Here is an 11,246-nt window from a genome sequence, read left to right on the forward strand (position 1 = left end):
CTCAGCGATGTGTAAAATATCGACCGGCGGCAGCCAACATCACGACTCTGCCGATGTCTAAAATCGGCCGGCGGAATTTAGCAATTGTGACGCTAGCATTAGCAACATAACGTTCGTGAGAAATTGTTCAAAATTAATATAAGGTAACTGAACACTACAAAACTGGCTCTGCCCTGGGCACTCGCACGCTTGAGCGAACGTTAGCGGTTATGCCGTTACGTCAGAGATGAGCAGGCGAATGTGTTACGTCGGGAATCGAGAGACGTAACAGCAAGACCGGTCCCGACCTACTCGCATTCGTGGTTCCTAAGATACTTTCGACATAACTCCCCATTATAAGATATTGCAGAAACCGCTTAAAAGTAACGTTTTGGACGCATCTTGCGGCCTTGGAAACCGGTGACCGATTAACGCCCCAGGCTCCCCGATGGTTGCGTTACTTAGGGTATATAGTACCCTAAATTACAAAACTGGTCCCTACTTCGGCAAGAGCAGGGATGCTGAGCTATCTTCAATACAAGGTACCCCATTGTAAGGAATTTTCGCGCCATTTTGACCCTATAGAAGAAACTTGTACGCGAACGTTAGCGATAACCCCTGTACGTCAGAGATGCGCCGACGGTCGCGTTACGTCGGGAAAAGAGAGACCGTAACCGCAAGCCTGGTCACGACCGTCCTCGCATTCGTGGTTCTGGAGATATGTTCGACATTAACTTCCCATTATAAAGTATGGCATAAACCGCTATACAGTAACGTTTTGGACGCACCATGCGGCCTCAGAAACAGGTAATCGAATAACGTCCCAGGCTCCCCGATGGTTGCGTTACTAAGGGTATAAAGAACCCTAAATTATAAAAATGGACCCAACTTCGGCACGAGCAGGGATGCTGAGCAATCTTCAATACAAGGTACCACATTGTTAGTAATTTTCACGCCTTTTTGACCCTATAGCAGAACTTTGTACGTTAGCATTATTCATCATGTCAAATGTTTTATTCAATAAGTAATTTGATTTATAAATTTGACTTACTAAAGATATGCGACGATGCCCCTTTATTTATAATGATATGACAGGCCAATGATCAGAAACAACGACTACATGTTTTAAGTTTATTAAACAATCTCAATATCCAATTAACATGCATACACAGGCAGACTGATGTATAGCTAGATCTAGGTGACACCGGATGGATGCACTGTAACTAAAGGTTTGTTGTGGAGTTTGGATGCCTCACACACGATACTCGCAGTGATTAACACGAAGAACACCACGCCTAGCACCATCAATACCACTATCCAAGTGGAGAAATATGTGCTAAAATAACAAAATGAACGCCATTTTAGATTGCATTTATAAAAGTTTCAGCAAGAGGATTTAAGTATATGAAGTTGAATATAGTGCAATTATAATATAGGTTTACTCTTATGACATTATTTTAGCCATTACTACATTGTATACATATATACTAGACAATTCATCTCTATTAATTTGATATCGTTCACAACACCTACTAGGCTTTTATTTATTTATTTACAAAAATATGTGCTGGTCACATCCAAAAGTGTCGTTATTCTTCAAAACACAATCTATTAAGTTTTATTAACCTAAATTACGATCAAAAGGAGTACGGACGACAGAGAAAATACAACTCACCAACAAACATTGACATCATCTGGAGAACAACAGTATTCGGCGGTTGAACACTCTACCGGACCATTGTCTGTACTGCATGTTTCTCCTATATAACATGTACGTTGATAATATAACTAACGTTACCCTTTACTAACTAGAGTTATTCAACGGATATTAATTAATTAATAGCTAAATCAAAGACATTAGTTGAACCGATGATTCAGCCAGTATTACTTACTTAAGATAATGCTTATGAAATACTTGAATTGTTCCCTTTGCAAATTTTAATTGCACATATTGATTGCATGTACATGAAATTCATTGCTTTATGATGGACTGGGCGTGTCCCTGAAGTTTTCATTGTTTTTTTAGGTTGAAATGCAATTGACTGAGTATGCATACTATATAGATTTACTTCCATATTTAAACACTACAAAATATTGCATTTTCGCAAAATGGTATAAGTTATTAACATTTACTGTGCAAATATGCAAGCATTGCTTTTATTGTTACTTAATTTATTGTTAAATTTGATACACATTATATATTTCTGTCAAGAAGTGCAAACAAACCATGTCTGAAGTTGTAGTGAAATATGAGAATTCACATATTTTCATTCATATTTGTTTTAACAAGTTAAAATTACCTCTCACTAGGTTGTAAGTAAATTTTCCAGCCAAAACACAAACTTCTAAATACATCCTGCTTTACAAATCAATCAATAGTTGAATAGACATGAGTACCCCAGATATAAACCTGAAAGATAACGAAAATATTCACGACATCCTCATGCGTCCTTATTCTCCTTAACTGGTGAATAATCTGTAGTTTACGACGCACTTATCGTATTTGGTAAGTTCACCTTAACATAAATGTAAACTCATTGTTTTCGCATTTTCACAATATCAGTTCAACACATATAACAGATCAATGAATCAGACCAGAAACCAGAAATAATAATATACAACACCTACTAGAAACATGCATTGAATGAAACAAATAAGCTATCGAGAATTAAAAAAGGTAACATTTCTCAAACTAAATTTTAGAACCGATAATTCATTGAGTGTTTCGTCGTTCTGCAGTCGTCTGTTTTCCGGAGTTCACTTTTCCCTTTGCAGATGCGCACAGTGTTTATAATTAAGAGCTTAGTGCGCCGTTGTTTGGATGCAGTTGTAGCTTTACCACGTTTACTACAAGATAGATATGTAATCAGCTACCGAATCGTATTGACAAATAATCATTTCACATTTAAAACATTTACTTGACAATATTCGAATTAAAAGTAAGCATTTACGTTGTATCTTCTACTGCTTTTGGTATTCACATTCTAATGTACAACCAGGCGAGAACGTCACGGTACAAAAAATTGCATTTTTTGTGAAAATTCGTTCTCATGCGATAGAGGTCAGAATAGCGTAAATGAAGAGCATTATATCAGTATGAATGACAAAACTAATGATGTCATCAAAATAAATGTACTCAGCAAACGTACCGAGTCCAAATGATCTACCATTTGTTGATTTAGTACACTAGAAGTTCATCTTTCGGTGCTTTACCCTTTTAGTACAACCAACAATTGATTGTATTTGCGATAATTATGAAATTCACAAAGCCGCGACAATTTACACTCAATTACTGACTTAATTAAGTTATAACGCCTGGGCGATTTAACTTACGCGCCAAAATACCACGTGGCTACATAGAGGGCGTAGCTAGTGAGTCGAATTAACGTTCGCACCATTCAGTTCTGTAGTTTTCCAAAATGAACTCTAACGTATACTAGAGCTGGATCACCGTATACCTTATATAGTAGCCCTAACGATAAGGCAATATTTATGTATACATAGGTAGGCTTTCACATCATATTTCTGCTAATTGTTAATTTTAATCATAATAGATAATGATTCTAATCATCAGATGTTTTTTCCCAACCAATAAACATGCAGTAGCTCCCAGATTTGTTTGAAAGCAGAAATAATTCGTTTTTAAAACTTAACAGCTCGCTCATAACTTACGCACGCGTACAATATGTTCTCTGATTTCTAGTTGAAATGAACAAATACATAATTATGTATGTGAACATTTGCTCTTCAATAAGATACAGATTTGCCATATTTACACTATATGGACACATGGTATTGTTGTTTTCTTGGTTTGGCCGTTTAGTACACTAGAACATAATGTTCTTTGGATGGTAGCATACTGTTTGTGTTATAGTCGTAGTAATTCGAGTTTGTAGAACCATGAGAATATCACTTAAAATTAGGAACTAAAGGTTTATAAACGATTAGTGTCATTAAACGAGTCGTGTTCAAAGTGTTTTCCTTCTTATATAACTGGTTTCAATGGATTCTCGCAAAAAATGGCTCGTTCCATGACAAAAAAAAGTTAAAAAAAAGTTGTCAAAGCGTTCAATCTGTGAGAGTGCAGCTAAAACATCAAGTATTATGCCTCAAATGGAAAGCAAATGTGTATTGTCTTTTTAGACGGAGGTTAACGCCCTCACGAAAGCTTAGGCCATTTAAAGGCGTTGTTAGTCCATACTCATCTACCTGGGCTCAATTAATATAGTGCATTCCTCAATTTCACTGCAAGCGACTTACGGTTTTTCCACTTGAATAAGAAAAATATAATTCATAACCCGTCCGTTCGCCTATTTGTCCTCTCTTTCTTTTAGCCTGTGTTACATGTATAACACTAACTTCTTTATTTAAGATGTAAATCAAATTTCACAGAAGTATTAAGCATAAACTAGCATTAACTACTTAATTCATCAGAGTATTAGGGTTCACACTTACATGTTTATACATGGCCAGTAGGGTTCACACTTACATGTTTATACATGGCCAGTAGGTTTCACACTTACATGCTTATACATGGCCAGTAGGTTTCACACTTACATGTTTATACATGGCCAGTAGGTTTCACACTTACATGTTTATACATGGCCAGTAGGTTTCACACTTACATGTTTATACATGGCCAGTAGGGTTCACACTTACATGTTTATACATGGCCAGTAGGTTTCACACTTACATGTTTATACATGGCCAATAGGGTTCACACTTACATGTTTATACATGGTCAGTAGGGTTCACACTTACATTGTCAGTAAAGTTAAGCCGTACTCCTACCCCGTGATAGTAATGCTTTTTTTAATAAGATGAAATAAGGTCGAGCATATGCAGGACAATCAATTCCACATCGTCATCGTTATGATTGTGCAACAAAACGAATCTACTTAAATACAGCACTAAGTATTCTCAAAGCACTGTTAATAGAAAAAAACATATCAGATTGAAATTACAAAATCTGGTACATATTGTTTTTGTTACTTTTAATATTTGACTAAGAATGTTTAATATGAACACTGTTGTTAGAATATTCATATAGCGTATGGCAATACCACAACTATCCCCAGTACATCTAAAGGCTTTACTCCGTACAGTCTGCGTTAAAATATCTACGTTCAGATCATGAATTATTGAGGAAGTAGTTAAAGATTAATCAATCAAAATTTGTGTTCGTTATACCTATATGAATTGATTTTGAATAAGAGTGTCACAAACAAAAAGTGCAAACCTTTTCGAGCAGCATTTTATGAGACGGCAACGGTGTTTGTACCTGAGAAACGGGCATACAGGTTACCCTTTATTTCCCATGAAACCCATCCGCTAACGCTAACGCTGACATCGGGGAAAATATTCCCTTGAACATATGGTAATGGAGGCAAACGTTACACATTCACGACTGCATTCTGCTTGTTCTTTTTTGCAGGAAGGCGCATCAAATGTTTAAGCTAATGATGTTGTTCTTTTATAAGAAATGCAGATGGAGGTACCACTACCAGGATGACGAACGTGACTTAAACGGGATTTTTTTCACATGAGTCACAACGGTTGAAAACTGTTGAAAACAAACAAAAAAGTGATGTTAATTCCTAAACACCTTTTTGGGGAGAAAATATATGAAAATATGTCTTAGCCTGTAAAAGTCGGTAGGCAAGATATACTCCAGCCGACCCTGTTCCATGTACAATTTTCCAGTAAAGGAAAAACAACAGTCAAGAAATTATTGAGCTTTCATTCGCTTAATCATTTACTTTAAATGTCTTTGATGTTATTATCTTTACCCATATGCTTTTGAAATGGAACTGTTTATATAAAGTTTGAAAACATCGGAACTTGTCAAAATATGGCTGTGTTATTCATAAAATTAGTTTATGCAGTCGGCAATGAATGTCTGTCACCAAGAGCATTAGTCTGTTTTTATGAATTCTAAATATGTCTTATTAATCCTCAATTAAAGTTGTCAATAGCTACTGGCATGTGCAAACTATTTTTCAAGACACTGCACTAGTATACAAATTGAAGTTTATAGCCTACATTGAAACATAAATATATTAATATATATATATCAGTTATAAAAATATTACAATAGAACAAAGGAATATTAATAGAACAAAAAACAACTAGCAATTTCAATGGAAATATCTAAACATTGATTGATCGTTGAAAAGAGATCGCGGATGCGATATATAGCTCTTTCTTATGAAGTCATGATAGTTTTATTACGTCTGACAGATGTCGAAAATATGTACAGTGGGCCATACTCCACCAGGTCTGTGGTATATAAAACGCATTGAAACCCTCGCAGCCTCAAACATCAGTAGTCCTTTTATTAACGTGATCAAGCTAGATTGCCACCATGGTGAATTTCGCTTGGAGCACGATATTTCTTGCCTGTTTTCTTGGACTGTGTTCAGGTGTAACAAGAAGTTTTCAACTAAATTAATTATAAAGCAATCAATATTTAACAAAGTTTTAATACTCTTTTCTGAAAATTAATGTGTTTATTTATTTAGATTAAATTTGGATATATGCCTTTAACCTGTTTATGTTTTACCGAAATTTATAATGGAAACGTGTCATTGTTATGGCAGGAGGACCATCGATTCTGGGCAACTTGCCAGCATTTGGGCCGCAAGGTTTTCATAGCTTTGAACATGCACCGCCACATGGAGGACATGGATACAGGGCGCCAATAGGGCCGTATGGACAGTCTATGAGATATTTTCCCAACCAAATGAGGTAATGTTTAATGTGTGTGATTTCGCAAAAAAAGTGTCATAACGAGACCGTTTCGCTAAGACGAATACTTATTTCTATCCTCGGAAAATTGGTGTTCGTCCCAGCGAAACGGGTTTTTACGTCTGTAAGAGGAAGAAAAAACGAGCTACTGTATGAGACTTTATCGACGATAAGTGTATTACATATATAATTAAGCAAAAAAATGCATTAATGAATAAATTAATACTGATTTATAAATAGATAAATATAAATATGTCACAGAAAGATAAACATTAGATTATTACCATGGCCTTTTCTAAATACAATGCATCGGCTGGTGGAATTACTCGAAATGCTCGTACACGGTCCGCTACAACCGTAAGATTACACTCTTTCAATAGCTCTGCTGTGGCATCGTCGTATAATGTAAGAGTTTATCTCAAATCACCGTTTGTAAATAATTTTTTAAGCAAACCGTTTCCAATGGCATAACTCATGTGCAGGCGTGCGTATCACTCTTAATGAAATAATTGGCAAGAATTGGCCGTATAACACGCTTGCTATGCACGAAAGTTTATTTTAAATTGAAGTAAAACGGTTTTAATTGACTTACAGTTCAGATACATATGGCAACTACCCGGATTATAGAGGCGATCGACGTGATTCCTACCAAGACCAGTACTCCGATCGCAGGAGCGTTAACGGTGGCCGCTATAGTGACGTAGTGGATTCATGGTACGATCGCAGGGCGGATATGATTCGCCGACGTGCTGACCATATATCTGATGCCAGGGATCGCCGTCAGGACTTTTATTCAAACCAAAGGGGTCGCATGTTTGATACGCTTGACAGACGCGCAGATTATTCGTCTGACCCGAGGGATCACCGTCAGGACTTTTATTCAAACCAAAGGAGTCACATGTCTGATACGCTTGGCAGACGTGCAGACTATATATCTAATGCCAGGGATCGCCATCAGAACGTGTATTCCGACCTAAGAGATCGCAGGTCGGACTTCTATGGAAACCAAAGGGAATATTATTCCAATCCAAGGGACATGATCCAAGACATTCAAAAAAATCGACGTAACACAGCGAGCGATTATTATTCATCTTTCAAGCGACCATACTAGACATATATTTTGTAATTGCATTTGCCGATGAAGTAGCATTATATCGCCTTCAAGAAAATAACTAATGTTATGTAGTTTACAATTCATCATCTTATGTTGATGAACATGCATTTAAAGTCGCATAAGTTTAAGATTTAAGACTAATAAAATTAGTTAGTAGAATCGTTAATTCAATAAACAATAGAAATTACAGGTTCAAAATTCGAGGAATATCTATTTTGAGGCACAAGGACTAAATCCAAACAAACGCTGAACAGCAGACAAAAGTACAATACAACAACAATAAACAACTATCAAATTCACTTGTTTATTTTTCACATAGAGTATGTATCGGCGCACAGTTTTAAATTCTGAAGGGCTCTAATTAATACCGCAAGTATATGACTCAATGCAGATACGAACTTCTATGGTTTAAGTGACACTCCTATTGAAAATCATGCACATATATAACAATCATGAAATTTGATTGACAAACCTTTCACTACTTACTATATAATGCATTTATGATAACTATTTATAACTGATAACAAGATTGTAACCGTGTGTTTAATAGTTTATAACGCAAATTTTTTGAATGACTGGGGGTTCCTAAAAGATTTACAGTGATCAACTATCCTCTACCATGTTTTCTGCACCTTTCATTCAAACTAAACATTGTGAGTAAGAGCGCATCTTTAAACAATATCAATAAAATACCTCCCCATTACGGGACGCCTTATCATGTATAACTCATTTATATTTTGCCTTGCATAAAAAGCAAGGTAAAATACATATTTAGAAACTGCAACTTGTGCTACTATACTGTTGTAAAAGGTTGATATCCTATCCTGGTCCTCATGTCGCTCGGTATGACTGCGTTACACGACAATGCCGTTCTTGATCTTGTACAACGTAGCTAAATGTAGGCCATAGATCATCTTACTCGCACATCCTTGAGATAATGGTGGTGACCCATCTTTTCTGAAACGGCTCTAGGTAACAGGCTGTCAAGTGTACATGTAATAGACCGAAATATATATTTGGTATCAAACGCTCAAGAATGTTTACTGGTATATTCATGATCATGTTATCAAAAACCATCAATTAAGTCGTTAGTATAATCCTCGTCAGAAGTCATTGCTCGTGCAGTTGTTAGAGGCGTCATATAACAAAGCCTTGCGAGACATTTTTTCTGCGTTTTAGCATCTCCCTGAGTAGATTAAAGAATATATCGCATATCTCTCTGTTAACCTCTTTTTTTTTTTAAAAAAGGCTCTACATTTTGTTCCAAAAATGCATTCACACAGAACATTTTTCACACGTACTGTCGCTGCTTTTATTGAATGGTGTGTGAATGTTCTCTAAAGGTGATAAGACCGAGTGGCAGATTCTTGAAGTGAATATCCTCTATGGGCCCATCCATAGACTGCTGAAAACAGGTAACAAAGCGGGTTGACCTGTCGCAGATATGTCAAGGACGTCCTTACAGGAAATATTACACCGACTATTGATATAAGTCGTGACATGTTAGACGTCGCGACATGCGTTACAAATTAAAAAATCGAACCCATATTTTTTATGTAAATGTAATAAGCGAGCTAATTAAATCGTAATAAATATAACACAACTCGAAAAAAGGGCGGCAACTATGAAGTACCCAGACGGAAAAATGAGAACATGTATCAGCTATTTATACGAATCTTGTACATTCCTACTAACGGATAAGCGCAATGGTAAGGAGACCTCTTACCTAAGGGGCTGTGCCCTGCAATTGTCTTTGTTCTAATAAAGTTCAAGGAAGTCATATTCATCGATTCTAAACTTTTATTTAATCGTTGGATAACCAACATTTATTTAACACACGGAATGGACAGTCAACAAAGATTTAGTATTAAGAATCCTTAAAATACGGTAACAGACATCGGACACGTAAGATTATTATAAACATATACTAGTAAATCAAACATCTTACAGAAAACAACATAGAGACAGTTTATTATATTATCAATAGTAACATATGTATGTCGCATTTGATTTGAACTATAGAATGTATTCAGTACGTTCTGTCAGTTGCATCATAATACAAATGTTAATTATGTAAATTCAATATATTGTGTTCTATCTAATTTTAAACGTCAAATTGTTATTGAGGTTTTGGGTTGTTGCACCCACTATCATACAACACTATCATACAACACTATCATACACAACTGAGAAACGGTTATGTTGGTCGTACTTTTTGCGGACGATTAAGCTGGCAACATTGATTATTAAAAAAATACAGAAAAATATATAGGATGTTCTACATAAAGACACTAGTATATAGTGTGCTCGTAATAATATTCAAAGAGTTCGATGGACACGTACAGGTACGACCAGTTTCATCGTAGTCAGCCGACTCCTCTCACAATTTAAACCGTTCGGTTTGGTCATGTTTTAAAATGTTAAAACCCATTATCAAGGTGTGTACAGGAAATTTACTACATATTTATGGTACTTATGTCAATTTGTAAACGCATTTGTAGCATTAATTATATGACAAAGGTACGGAAACAAGTTCAGTAGTCGAAAGCTTAAAGCGAACCCATAACTTTATTTTAGCCGATGTATAGCAATGCATATTTTACTTTATGCAGTAAGGAGTTCAAATGAAACTTAGTTCGTTTTCAAGTTAAGAAACCTGTTGTTCAACGGTGGCTTATACAATTGCTAAGTATTTACTAGTTCACAGCATACAAATAACCAATACTTGTTTCATATATTTAATTTCGGTCATGCTATATTTTATCAAAATCGGAAGCAAACGAAAGATAATGATATAGTTATTACTTACACAGGCAAAAGAAATAAGCATACAATAAAAAAGGTGCATTGAACACTTACATAAATGTTTTGAAATTTTCTTTTTCCAAAATATTCTATATTTTAATATATGTTGATATATCAGGGCTTTTTCTGAAAAAGACTCTAGACATTTTGGGAAAATTTGATTCGCGAAATATGCCAAAATTGAGAAATTTAGCAGTCAAAAGAACAAGCTTTTCAGTCTCCAGCAAATGAGGAAATTATTAAATAATAGTTTCTTTTCCCTTTCAAAAGACATTAGATGGCTGAAATATCAATCATTATGGTGTAAATATCTATTGCAATATTTCATGACAAATCACATTCATACTGATCTCTGAACGTGATGAAAACCAATGATTTCTGAATTCAATTAGCCTCAAAACTTTACATCACATAATGTATTACGATGTTGAATGAGCAAGTACATGTAAAAAGACTTTCAAAAACTTTTTATTGCGATTTTTTTTCTGAAAATTAGGAAGACATATCATATATTTTGCTTTGAGAATGGGTCCGATAGTCGGACCCGTTGGTCTTAAAGAAAAAGCGCTGATTATATACATTCTTTCTGATTTAAAATTTT

General features: G+C 35.4%; 1 protein-coding gene and 1 long non-coding RNA gene across 2 annotated transcripts; one reads left to right on the forward strand and one right to left on the reverse strand.

The window, feature by feature from the left end:
• Positions 1-1,096: 1,096 nt before the first annotated feature.
• Positions 1,097-2,417, reverse strand: LOC128230377 (uncharacterized). Its single transcript, XR_008260205.1, has 3 exons — positions 2,280-2,417; positions 1,655-1,739; positions 1,097-1,315 (listed from the first exon to the last, which is right to left on the reverse strand). It is a non-coding gene; the product is annotated as an uncharacterized LOC128230377 (long non-coding RNA).
• A 3,893-nt stretch (positions 2,418-6,310) lies between these two features.
• LOC128229810 (uncharacterized) lies at positions 6,311-8,489 on the forward strand. The gene is made up of 3 exons (XM_052941629.1): positions 6,311-6,401; positions 6,579-6,726; positions 7,321-8,489. Exons 1-3 carry the CDS (start codon positions 6,344-6,346, stop codon positions 7,835-7,837), a joined length of 723 nt encoding a protein of 240 aa, XP_052797589.1. The 5' UTR covers positions 6,311-6,343; the 3' UTR covers positions 7,838-8,489.
• The last annotated feature ends 2,757 nt before the right edge of the window (positions 8,490-11,246 follow it).

This window comes from Mya arenaria, chromosome 4 (genome assembly GCF_026914265.1).
Source record: "Mya arenaria isolate MELC-2E11 chromosome 4, ASM2691426v1".
Taxonomy (NCBI): domain Eukaryota; kingdom Metazoa; phylum Mollusca; class Bivalvia; order Myida; family Myidae; genus Mya; species Mya arenaria.